The sequence below is a fragment of the Lycium ferocissimum genome, chromosome 7, assembly GCF_029784015.1.
Source record: "Lycium ferocissimum isolate CSIRO_LF1 chromosome 7, AGI_CSIRO_Lferr_CH_V1, whole genome shotgun sequence".
NCBI classification, from domain to species: domain Eukaryota; kingdom Viridiplantae; phylum Streptophyta; class Magnoliopsida; order Solanales; family Solanaceae; genus Lycium; species Lycium ferocissimum.
The window spans coordinates 40,784,652-40,798,852 of NC_081348.1; the positions used below are offsets into that span (position 1 = coordinate 40,784,652).

The 14,201-nt window shown below is 28.0% G+C and overlaps 1 protein-coding gene across 1 annotated transcript; it reads right to left on the reverse strand.

Annotated features, from left to right (window-relative positions):
• Positions 1 to 3,324: 3,324 nt before the first annotated feature.
• On the reverse strand, positions 3,325 to 4,744 carry LOC132065046 (bZIP transcription factor 11-like). The gene has a single exon (XM_059458267.1). The coding sequence runs from the start codon at positions 4,058 to 4,060 to the stop codon at positions 3,560 to 3,562; it is 501 nt and encodes a 166-aa protein (XP_059314250.1). The 5' UTR covers positions 4,061 to 4,744; the 3' UTR covers positions 3,325 to 3,559.
• Positions 4,745 to 14,201: the final 9,457 nt, after the last annotated feature.

Genomic DNA, 14,201 nt, shown 5'->3' on the forward strand with positions numbered 1-14,201 from the left:
AACAATTTGCTAGATTCTGCTATAATGTTCTTGTTCAAGAATATGTTCATTGAGATAACTACGTAAATATACAACCCGTAGATATCTTCAACGTAATATCATTTGAAGTCACCACTAATCGAGGTATATTTTACTCGCACCCGGTATGTTTTACACGTAGCCGATATTTACATAACCAGACAATTTAACCTCAAAGGTTAAGAATTAAAATAAGATTATAATAACCACGGTTAAGCTAAGTCAGAAATGGTGCATATAAAAGACTCGTGTCTTGGATTAATTGATTCCATATAAATGTGTAGTTCACCATTCAAATACAAGAATAACATTATTCTAGATAGTAACATTAACTTAGAAAGTAAGCACTTAATTTTAAGAAAAAGTAACATTAACATTATTCTAGATAGTAACATTAACTTAGAAAGTAAGCACTTAATTTTAAGAAAAAGTAACATTAATTGCCTGTTTGGAAAGCCACTCAGGTAATTGGAGTGTAATTGGGTGTAATTACACAGTTTGACTTGTTTATCAGGCCAAGTAATTATCTGATTAGGTGAGAATTGAGTGTAATTGAGAGGGTGTAATTACACTCTCCAATTCTCAAAGAGGGGCTGAACATTGAGTGTAATTACACCCTATAATTACAGGTTTACTTTTAGGGCCTGTTTGGAAAGCCACCCAGGTAATTTGAATTGGGTGTAATTACACGATTTGTTTGTTTGTTTGACAAGTAATTACACGATTAGGTGGGAATTGGGTGTAATTGACGGGGTGTAATTACACTCTCCAATTCTCGGGGGCTCAATTGGGTGTAATTACATTTTGTAATTACATGGTTACTTTTTAGTTTGTTTATTTTTTTACTTTAATTTATTTTTATTTTTAATTTATTTTATTTCTATTATTTTAATTTTTTTGATTTTTAATATTTTTTTATTTCTATTATTTTAATTTCTTTTTTATTTTTACTTTTTTATTATTTTTATTTTTTAAAAATGTATTTTTCTTTTTATATTATTTATTTTTCATTTTCTTTCTTTTCATTAAAACCTTTACTTCTTGTGATTATTGTAATTGCTCGTATTTTTTTATTTTTTTATTTTATTCATTTAGCATAACCGTGTTATTATTCTAATATTTGAAACTACACCTCTTAATATTGGAAAGAATGAGTTATTAACAAACTTGACATATAACGGGTGACGTTATTAAAGTAGAATTTCATTGTGAATGGGGTTGTAGACTTATATTTTTCCTTTCTTTTGAATTATTTACTTAAGTTACGTTGAAACTTACTTATGTAATGTTGGAATTTGACATAAGAGTATTATGTTGAACTTTTTCTTTTGGATTTTGAATTTAGGTTATATTTTTAATTTTAAGTTATTTGCTTTCACATTGCATGTTATTTATTTTTCACTTACATTTGATGGATTTTTTGTGTCAAACATTTGAATAATGTTATGGCATTATATTTATTAATATTATTTTTTCAAACATCCAATCCATGACGTTCTCACAAAAAAAGTCTTCTTTTAAGTTTTATAATTAATTAAAATTAAATATTAATTTGAAAAATATATATCAATTATTTTTGTTACAATATTAGTTACAAATATATGATTATTAATTAATATATTTTCAAGAAACAATGTGTTATTAAATAACTAATTTAATATCATTTATAAAGGCACATATTTTTTAAATATTAATTTTAAATTTCATCATTAAATTTTATTTTTTAAATTAAACCGATTGTGTAATTACACTTGTGTAACCAAATTAAAGACGCTTGTAATTACAATCGTAATTACGTTATGACAAACAAAATAGTGTCATTGTAATTATACTACGTAATTACTAGGTTGTGTGATTACTACCCTAGTAATTACTCCAATTCCAATTACCAGGTGGCTTTCCAAACAGGCCCTTAGTTTTTTTTTTGTTTTGTTTTTTTTTCTATTTTCTTTTCTTTTTAATTTATTTTTATGTATACTTTTTAATTATTTTTATTTTTAAAATATATTTTTCTTTTTATATTATTTATCTTTCATTTCTTTTCTTCTCATTCCCAACCTTTACTTCTTGTGATTTATGGAGTCTAATTTTTTATTTTAGCATTTAGCATAAAAGTTATTATCATAATTTTTTAAACTACACCTCGTCATTTCGAAAAAAATGAGTCATTAACAAACTTGACATATAATGAGTGATGTTATTAAAGTACAATTTTTTTTATTTTTTTTTTGTGGAACCTCCGGAAAATTTTAATATATAATTCAAAATGCTTGTTTGTTAGGAAATAATTATGAAACCACAAGAGATGTAGAAAAGCAATAGGTAAAGCGTGAGATATAAAGATTTTCTTAAAATTGATGGGGGGGGTTGGAATTGACCTAGCTGGGGAGGCCCCTCAAACCAAGCTCAACCTCACCCAGAAGTGTGCAAATTTAATTGTGAATGAGATTATAGATTTATATTTTTCCTATCTTTTGAATTATATTTACTTAAGTTACGTTAAAACTTACTTATGTAATATTGAAATGTTGAAATTTAACATAAGAGTATTATGTTAATTTTTTTTTTTTTTGGACTTTAAATTTAGGTTATATTTTTTATTTTAATTTATTTGTTATTTCACATTTCATGCTGTTTATTTTTCACCTACAGTTGATAAATTTTCTTTTGTCAAACATTTGAATAATATTAAGGCATCATATTTATTAAAAATATTTTTTTTTTACCAAAAATGCAAGCCATGATGTTCTCACAAAAAAGCTTGCTTTAAATTTTATAATTAATTAGAGTTAAAATATTCTTAATTTGAAAAATATATATAAACTATTTTTTATAATATTAGTTGCAAATATACGATTATTAATTAATATATTTTTAAGAAATAATGTGTTGTTAAATTCCTAACTTAATATCATTTATAAATACACATTTTTTTCAAACATTAATTTTTAATAATTAAATTTTATTTTTAAATTAAATTAACTGTGTGATTACACTTCTGCAACCAAACAATACGTTTGTAATTATATTGTAATTATATTATGATAAATAAACAGATCGTTATAACTATAATATACAAATCATTATAATTATAATACTATATAATTACTAGATTGTGTAATTACTACCCTATTAATTACACCAATTCCAATTACCAGGTGGCTTTCCAAACAGACCAATTTCCAATTAATATTAAGATATTACACCAATCGAGAAAAAGACACACACAATTACAACTGCATATATATATATGAAAGAGAAATATATAGATTACAAACCCCACATTTTTTTTTTTTTATATATATATAGAAACACCAAACGGAATTTATTCTTAACACTAGTTGTATGATAAATATATAAAAAACCTTAGCAAGAGTACTAGTACTTCTACTACTTGATAGTACATATGTTTATCTTAGATCTACTGCTGAAAACAGGATTATATTCTCTCTTTTGATTCCTTTTCTCTTCCACCCTTCGATATTTTTTTCTTTCAGGTTTTCAGTGTTCAGAATTCATTGGCCCGACTAATAATGTTACGTCAGTACTGCAAGACATCTGCAGTCATGATGGGCTGATTGCCACAGTGATAATTCCAAGAATTGGTCATGTTGAACCCATCAACCATAGAGTCATTTTGTGCAAAATTGAAGCTGTAAGGCTCGTTGTGGTCCACGGCAAGACCATTACAATTGTTGTTTGCATCCAAGAAAGCGATGATTTCATTAAGTGACTCAAGCCTGTGGCTAAGTTCACCTAATTGAGCTCTCAAGATTGAATTTTCAGCCTCAACATTAAGATAATGTTGTGTGGTGACATTCATACTTGTCAAAATCTGGTTATTTTCTTTCCTTAGAGTTGCTACTTGGGCCATCAAATCATCCAAATGTTTCTGTTTTCTCATCCTTGATCTTCTAGCCGATTCTCTGTTTGATATCATTCTTTTTCTCTTCCTCTGATCCATTAATTGCTGAAGATCTTCTTCTGACCCTGAGTTTTGAAGAAATGATGACCCTGATGATGTCCCACTTGATGAAGCCATGACCAAAAATTTTCAAGAACACTACTATTTTTTTTCTTCAAAGATATAAAGAGAGATATAATTAGAAAATAAAAAAACTAGCAGGACCCAGATGGAGTTTTTGACTTAGAAACAAGAGTACAACGAAAAATATTGTAGATTATACCTATTTTCTTATTTAAAGATAGTAAGTAAGTAATATATAGAGAGGTTAATTATATAAGAGTAGTAGTTATTTAGGGGGCTATGAAATGTAGTAAAACCAGTAGAGAAAAACAACAGAGAAAGATTGCACCAAATGGGTCCTGCGCCTATATGTGGAATTTATCATAAACCCCGAAAGAAACAATTCACTGAGAATTGCAGACATGAATTTCAAAGATTAGAAATAATTGGGGTAGCATTAAGATTAGCTTTAGAAGAAGAAAAAAACTACTAATGATTTTTCAGTAAAGAAATTGGCAAGGCTTTCTGCGGATGAGTGCCCAGGCTTATAAAATGAACCAAAAAAAAAAAACACTTTCTTGGTATTTTTTCAGAGATTTTGGGTGGTGGAGATTCCAAGAAAATCTTGAAAACTTAAAAAACAAAACTTTGGAGAAGAAGAGACCAAGAAAAGAAGGGAGCCTTTGGGCTAATAGGCAAAGAGCCTTTGAAGCTGAAGGAAGTAGAGAGAAAAGGAAGGAGAAAAAGAGGAGGGTTGAAGAAGGTGTTTTGGCTGGGATTTTATAGCAGCAAAAGTGGGTGTCAACAAATTTTAAAAAATTGTTCAAATGGAAAAGTTCAACTTTACTTCTATACTTCTACGAAATACTACTTTAATTTTATTCTCTTATTATATTTAGTTTATAGAGTGCTAGAGCAAAAAGTTTTATAAGGAGAATCAAAATAAAATAAATTAACATATTAAAAAGTTAAGAAGATTAACAACAACATATTCAGTGAAATTTTATAAATGGGATCTGAAAAGAATAGCATGTACGCAGATTTTGCTCCTGTCTTTGATGTACAGAGGCAAAAAGTTAAGAAGATTCAATATATAAAATATATATATGTATTGTATATATATATATATATATATATAAAAAATACCTAACTACACAATATATATACATATATATTTTTTTTAATGAAAGAAAAACCTTTGTTTAAAGGGGACTTCACTACTATAAATGTTCTCGTTTTTAAGCATAATTTTAATGAGCTTCAAGCCTTCAACACAAACTAGGTGAATTCTCTATGTTAAATATTCTGATAATCTAATTTTACCCTTCTAATTTTTTATAATTATTTTATAACTATTCTTCCTTGTTGACCTTACTAAATTATGAAATACTATAGAATTCGCTAACGAAAACTATACAAATAACTCAAATATATTATAATAAAGAATAAAATTAAATATTTTGTAATAACCGAAAGTATTTTAACCCCTTTTCGATGTTCAAAGAAGTGGAAAACAAAACTAAAATTGAATGGAAAAAATAAAGTGGAAATATAAAAAAGGAAGTTTGGAATCTAGTGTGAGAAAAGGTTGGATGGGGAGGAAGAAGAAGGTGAAAGGGACATGTGGGGTGAGAGCAGAAACCTCCACGGCCGTCTAGATCCAGCTGTGGAGCAACATCACATACTAAAGTTTTAAAAAAATCAGGTAGTCTCTTTACCTCGTTAGTCCTTTAACTTTCCCCTAGTTTCAATTAAGCCCCAAATACACTTGGCTATTTTATTCTGAGCAATATGCATGAAAGGTTTTACGAGTCAGTAACTTATTGTAACACGTGCATCAGCCAATAACAAAAGAGATGATAGATAAAAAACACACTTAAATTAGTATCTAATCGTGTGTGATGTACACTCTTTTTTAAAAAAAAAAATGGCGGATGGCATTGCACGCGGATAATTAAAGAAATGAAATGAAAAATTAAAAAATAATAGTAAGAGATAATTATCAAAAACATACCTGAAGTATCACTTTTTACGGGTTTTCTACCTAAACTATCATGTGTTTACATTTCCTACCTACTATATGAGCAAATTAAGCTGTCACACGCCTTTTGGCAATAGTATTCAAACATTGTTCTAGTCAGCTTCAACGTGTGATTTAATAAATTTAGATAGAAAATGCAAACACATGATATTTCAGATAGAAAACTCGCGACTAAGTGATATTACATGTGTGTTTTTTACCATTTTCTCATAATAATGAAAGGTAATACTCCCATCGGTTGCTATTATTTATTTTTAAAGCTTTTTGGATATTTTTTAATTAAAAGAATATTTTATAACATTACAGAGAATATTGACTAAATTATTATTTATCTCTTTTTAAAATAATATATGATTTTTTTTATGTTTTTTTAACATGAAATATTTTGAAACGAGTTTAATTTGTTAACGAGAAGAAGGGAGGGAGTAATCAATGTGAAAACTTACACCACACATATCTATCACTTAATGGTTAAGTTAGGTGTATTTTTGCTTTAATTTTTAATCAAAAAATTAAAATTAATTTATTCTATTTGGAAGATGAGATAAAATAATTTCAAGATTAGTGGGAATCTCATTCTTAATATTGTATTTCATTTTATACTATGTTTAGTAGAAGGTATAAATTTATCTCAGGATAAATTTATCTCTTCTACCAAACATGATACAAAAAATTAGTATCGGAAATGAATATCCCTAGTATGGCCGAGGGGATATATCCGAATCCCTTCTACCGAAAATTATACTATATATACGAGATGAAAATTAATTTTTATATATATATAGTAGATGTTGAATTCTTTGACTTCTTCCTTTATCTACTACTTTATATTTTTAAATCCCCTACTTAAAATTTTGATTCCGCTAATAATTCCAACTTATATCATGCATCATGCATCAAACGACCGACAAGTGTCCAACTCTTTTTCAGAAATACTAACTTTATAGTACAACACGGTGGTAAAAAAGGTTTAGAGGGAAGAAAGACAATCAAAACGAAGTTTGCAGGGTGTTGATGATAGTTAAAAAGTCTCTTCCTGACTAATAGCTAGAAATATAAACTCAGTAAGCTTTTCACTTTTCTTCCTTTCTTCTTTTCTTCTTTTTTCTTTTTCTTTTTCATTTTTTGAATTTATGCTTTCTAGATGTGACATTTTTAAAGGACACGAGTCACCTCGGTTACTGTAATATTATTGTGAATTGTGATGTAGGCAGTATTGCAGTATTAAAACACTTTGGAGTAAATTGTCGTAAATGCCCCTAAATGATTCCGATTTCCGTACAGATTTAGTGGTAATTGTGTCATTCCATTTGTAGACGATTCCAGATTCCTTCAACCTTTGAGTCTCTGTTTGATCTGCAGATCTCTGGCAGTGCCACTCGCAATTCCAAGACAGATTCATCAATATTGTCCAAAACAAGTACTCTCTCGGATTCATAATAAATATCATCTTAATAAAATAAAAATTATTTCATAATAAATAATATTATTTTAGAAAATCAAGACATAAATTCACTAATTTTTTCAATTTTACCCTTAGATAAAAATGATAAATTAAAGTAAAATCTAAATAATGATCAAAGTCAATAATAACTTGTAGCATTCCCAACGTCAAAAAAATTTTTAAATATAATCAAGAGGAAAAAGATTTTACTTTTATTATATATGTGTAATTTATAATCAATTGCATTATCGATTTTGTAAAAATTTTTGTTAAGGTGACTTTATTATATAAGTAATAGATAATTGTTAGTAAATCTTCAAAAACTTAAATTATTTCTAAATATGATTTGTACTTCAAAAGAAAAATGTGTCATATAACATCCCACATATGTATAACTAAGATCTTTGTTACCTTAGAATAGTGAGTTACTCCCTCCATCTTAGTTTAAGTGTCTTTATTTAGCTGACATGCAGTTTAAGAAATACAAAGAATTTTTTAATCTTATAGTTCTAAATTAAAAATTTTGTAGGTAAAATAAATCTTTCACAAGCGTTAAATTATAAAGAAGATTATTTTTCAAAACAAACGAAAAAGAAATGTAAGATATTAAATTACGGAGAAAGTATTAAGTTACTATACATGTTTCAAAGTTATTCTAATTTTTACAGTGATATCATTCTATGTGCATAACTAAGATCTTTGTTACTTAAATAGAATCAAACCAAGCCGGGTTTTTAAAGTTTTTACCCCAAACCAAATCTTCGGTTTTTAAGTGTCGGTTTTTTTTTTCCTAATAATGACACAAAACATATAATTTTTACGTCAAATATTTCTTTAGTCCTAGTAAGATACAATTAGAGAAGGTTTTTTAAGAAAATAACACAAAATTGATGATGACGTATTGTATTAAAATATTCAACAAAAGATAATAAATTAAAATATTGCTAATTTTAAAGAAAATGACCATAATCTAAAAATACTAAATCATGCTAAAATCGGCTTAATAAGTATTAATTACATGACAAGAAAAAACTTAAGTTCTCAGATTTTCACTTCTAAACCAATTACGCAAAACTAAAGGATAGATATCCAACATTATTGTCGATGTAAAATGAAATGCTTTGTTAATTATAGAAAGAAGCACTAACATCCATAGGATATATAAAACTTATTTTCAAAATCCTAAAACGAATAATATGATAATAATGAAAAACTATGAAAAATTAAGAAATATTTATAAAAATTACAAATAAATATTTTTATGTATAAAATATTTTAAAAATTGAATACATTAAGTTTGACTTTTTTACATGTTTCTAAAGTTATTCTTTTTTTCCAACACTAAACCAAGTGACTATCGGGTTTCTATGTGCATATAGCTTACTATAATAATTTCAATTTTATTAAACCAATTATACTTTAATATAGGTCTGATTTTGTTTCTTTTCAATCACATATTTAATATTCTCTGCTATCATTCATGTCATGTTTTTCGGTTTGCACACAACTTAAAATGTTAATTCGATAGAATTTGGAAAGTAATAGATGTGTTCTTTTCTTGGCTTTAATTCTCCTTTCATCAATACTCATTTGTGATATATTTTCCTTTTTTTTTTTTTAATCTATTCCAAAAAAAGACATATCTCTCTATATAGGACCAATTTAACTTTAGATTTCTAGTTTTACTTTTGATGAGACAAGTTATAATTACACCAATGTCTATGATTTTTTTTTAAAATTGCAAGTTTCAAAAGTTTTTCTTTCTTTTAGATCTTTGTCTATTTTTTTTTTTTGGGTTGAAAAACATTATGGAATAATGAATTAATAATACCAAAGCTAATACATGTATTGTTTTCTTTAAGACATCCTACCAAATGATCTTTGTCTAGTTAAAGAGCGCCACCTAATTTAAAATGATGGAAGTCGGTCCAATCCTACCAATAATGTTGAGTTTCAAATCTTCAAAAGGTAGAGCGCCATCAAATTGTTTTAAAAGCATGCCATGAATATTAATGATGCGAACCGTCTAAATTTCAAATTATAAATTCCCCCGTGATATACTACTTACGAGTCTCAACTAAATAAGGTTTGAAGACATCACAATGTGAGTCCTAGATCTGGAATCTTCAGCAGTGGAATCTAGAAATATCGGGTCCCCTACAAAAATGATGATAGATGATTGATGATGGAAATAAATGAAAGAAAAAGACAGCAACGGTGGAGCCATATTTTTTAATGTTTCACTACTGGTAAAACAGAAAAAGTACACTGGGTGGTCCCTATTGTTAATAGAGCTGTCAATATGGGCTTGATCCGCAACGTCGATCCAATCTAACTCTTTATTTAAATAAGTTGGTTAGACAACATTTTTTTACTATATGTAAGAAGACTAAAAGTTCTCACTGCTCAAATTTCTATACAAAGGCTGTTAATTTCAATTTGCGCTAGAAAAGAATAATAAATAAATAAATATTTAAAAATATATAAGTAAATTAAACAAAAAGATAAAAAGTAATGAGAAAAAGAATGTACTTACTACTAAGTAGTAATTAGAAATCGAGTAATACTTTTTAGTCTTAGAATTTATATTATGTTTAATTTCTTTTGAACATGATCTAATTAGTGATTAAAAATAATAATTTATATTTATTCTCTCGATATGAATTTGTGCAAGAATGGGTGGTAAGATTATATTTCATATTGCAGAAGTTCGTTGCTCAAATCGTATCTCAAAAAATCACTTAAAAACGTTATTTGGAGAAAAAAAACTTACAAAAATTTGCCCATCCCACTGCGCCCACTTAGAAAATTTGAATTTGCCATATTTACAGCGCCCAATTTTCCAATTAAAACGACCCGCCCTAACCCTTATTAATTTTCTACATAAGTTAGCCAGTGGCTTGGTGATGACCCATTTAACGGCTCTAATTGCTGGTGAGCTTATTTCTTACCTTCAAAACACATTGGCAAAATCAGTCAATTTTTTAAGTGTAATAATTGTAATTTCTTACCTTAACACATTGTGAAAGGCGTTAGACATAAATATATATAGGTGGTTAGGTTTGGTTTTTGTCTTATATTTATTGATCTTAATTCTTAAGTCATTGTCATGAATTTGAATTATCTTAATATTTTTTTTTTCAATTGAAGTATCTTATTCTGTTGCTTGAAAATTGGTCATTCTAGCTAAATTCTACGCATTGTGTGATACTATATTTACATTGAATATTAGGTTTAGTGATCAAGTGATAGAGTATTTTTACTTTTCAATACTTTCATCTAGGATCATATATAACATTCATGTAAGAAGCTAGAGGGCATCAATTATGACTAGAATTTTTTACAGTGTGTTCAAAAATCATGACACTGAAAAGAAAAAACAACAATAAAGCCATTGCCTTTTGAAAAATCATTGGGAGAGACCTCTTACTAATTACACGTGTCTCAAACATATTTCCTTGCAATATTCCTAACTCAAATCAATTACTATTTGTTAGTGTTTTTCTTGTACACGCCACTTAAAAATATTTCCCCAGTCCCATAATAAGTGTTATCTTAGGAAAATACGAAATAACTTGGCTAGCTTTTTTCAATTCTAGACAAAAACTTACATGTTAAAGTAATATCTAAATGATAATTGAAAAAGTCACATAGTAACTTGGTATTGTTGGATTCCAATGTCAAAAAATTTACTGCTTGTGCATGCTCTAATCATGAGGAAAAAGTAATTTATTTTTATTATATAGGGGTAATTTGATAAACTTCACATGCATTATTGGTTTCTTAATATGCGTATTTTTGGCTAAAGTGATACTTACTATGGACGGAGGGAGTATTAGTTAAGAGGTTTTTTGATTATTTTGTTCTTACTTTTGTTTTAAAGTATAATTTTTCTTCATTGAATATTTACTTTATCTATGTGCTATTTTTTCATATTTGAGATGTTTGTAGTCTTCAAAAACAATTACTTCTAAGGGTAACATTGAAAAAAGTAATACGCGATCATTAATTTTTATCTTTAAATTCTAAAATAATAAATAATTTGGGACAACTATTTTTAAAAATCACGACAAATAATTTAAGATGAGGAGTACTGTTTAAAATAAAATTAGATGTACTTATTTTTGTACTTGTAATTTGTATTTTCAGTCAACGACAACAATTATTATTACAATTCTGGTAAGTTCCTCTAGGAAGTTAGCATCAATTATAAGTCATCATTATTTTTGCTTCATTTTCCGTCTCAATCTAATATTTTCAAGAAAATAATTCCTATCCGACCAATGTCATGAGTTTTTGCATCTGCTGTCACACACACACACACACACACACACGCACAAAAAAAATAAAAATAAAATTAAGGTGTGATATTTCGTATTTGTTCGAATTCAATTTTTTTAAAAATCATCTCTGCGTCTCTTTGTGTTAGTTGCGTCGCCGTCAATTCATAGTGACTGATGATGGGAACAAGGATAAGTTCAGAAATTTTGTTCTCCTAAGCATTGAATTTGTTTGTTAGATATGATTATGTTTTTTGGCTTACTTGAACAGTTTGACATTGATGGAACAAATGTCCAAATTAATTAGTAATGTATGATTTTGTTCTATGGTTTTAATTATTTAAAACTAAGTGTAAATAAATAGAGAGCGTCCACTTCCTAGGTGAGCCGCAAGAGGCAAGTTGGCAAGCAAAATGACAATCACTGTCTGGAGGGCGATGCGTTATATTCGATATGTTTTCAATTTTATCACTTTCTATCCGAAAAAGGAAGAAACACTAATTAATTATCAGTATTAATCCTTGACTCAGACAAGAAAAATGGTCCAATACAATGTACGTTTGGGTCTAATAGAATGTACATTTGATTCTTCAAATCAAATGTGCTTGTCAACAAACAGATTGCTTTCACCTCGACAAAATTATATGGGTTGGTGATTACTGATTCATCCTATGTTTGTGCTACTACTTCTAGAAGAAAATAAATGAATAGATTCCCCTTTTGTTTGATTTTTAAAAACAATTAGACGAATTTATCGTGGAAAAGAAAATCATTAACTGGCATCCAACAACTTACGATTGGTCATCCAATTTTTGAAGTCTAGTGACTTTTCTAGAAAAATTGGAGCTTTGTAAGTTGAATGACGATTAATTTATTAAACAAGATTGTGTAGTCGTTCCTAATTCCTCAAGATGATTGTTCTGCTGTTAAGAGCTTATTATCAAAAGCTAATAATAGTTGGCGTTTGGCCATAATAATCAAATATTTTTCATTTTATTTGGAATTTTTGAAGATGGAGTTGTGTTTAATATTTGGTTGATTCTTTTAGACCTATATTTTTGTCTTCCAACTTATGCAAAACTAAGTTATTAGTTGCTGCAATAAGATTGTTTTCCTCTTGTTGTTAGCCCAATGAATATCTCAGAATGTTTAGAGAGTGAGAGAGAAAAAAAAAAAAAAGGGGGGAGGGGGGAGGGAAAATTTTATGGTAATCATCAAGTCAGATATGTTCGGGGGCGCTTATGGTTAGGGTTTGCCTGAATTTCCAACTTTATTTGAATTTGATCATAATTGTGTTATACTTCAAAAAGAATTTCTTGATAGCAAAGGTTTTCTTTGTGAAAAAATACTTTACCATATTTATCCATTTTTTTGGAGGAGAAGTTTTACACCTCTAGAAATTGAGGATATTCCCTTCAAACTTAAACACAATAACATCAACAATGTAGTCGTTTAGAGAGTTTTGTTTGGTGGAAGATTTTCCCTCAATAGTTCTTATGTTGCTTTCTTTTATATTATATGTAGGCCAATTGGCTAAACCATATTTTTATGCATATATTAATATATTTTCTTTGTGTCTGATTTATCGTTGTTCAAGGTTTTCAATTATTAGCTTCCGCATGACGCCCTGATTTATTTCGATCCAACACTTGTGATCTTGCTGAATAGATATTTTGTTCAAAAACATTGCTAATATTTTACATTTCGGTATAGTTTAATTATATATGGTAATTGATAGCGCAAAAGCTTTTTTAGTTTAATTTGTGATTGTAGGTAGGTTAGTTACGGGGTGGATCTTGTGCAATAGTTACGGGTTCGTCCGAAGCAGCATTAATTTAAATCATAATCATGTAATTTCATATAGAAAATAGATTCCAAACCTGTAAATCAAATCAGTTGTGGTGAAATTCCAAACTCCATCTCATAAAATTCTAATCTTGAATCCGACTATAACTAATTACCTGTCTGTTTACTTACCACACAATGCTTTTCATATTGGATTTACTAATAATTGTACCTAATCCTATTACTGATACTACTTTTTACACCTACCACATGTAGAAATTGAACTCTTATCCAAAAAGTAAAGCAAAAGATTGATTTTCATGAAGACTTCATATTATGAGTTGTTACTGCTTACATTACTGTTTCTTCGATGTTAATGGTTTCATCTTGAAGTTGAATGTATCAGGCCATATTGAAGATTACTTCTGGGAGATTCTGTCTCTACAAAATTTTACTTCTTTTTTGAGCTGATGAGAAATCTTCTTACTTAAGGTATGCAAACAAGTCAAAGGAAAATTTGGGTCCAGAATCACATCTACTTTTTTCATATGATCCCCTTTTTCTTGATACTTATCTATCTGCTACTGTGAAGTGAAAATAATTCTACATCTTTATTAGTAAGCATATGAGCATGTAGTTAATTTAGACAAAATAACTGTATCAATT

Coding starts and splice junctions, on each gene's coding strand:
- LOC132065046 (XM_059458267.1), bottom strand. CDS start 4,060: ATGGCTTCATCAAGTGGGACATCATCAGGGTCATCATTTCTTCAAAAC.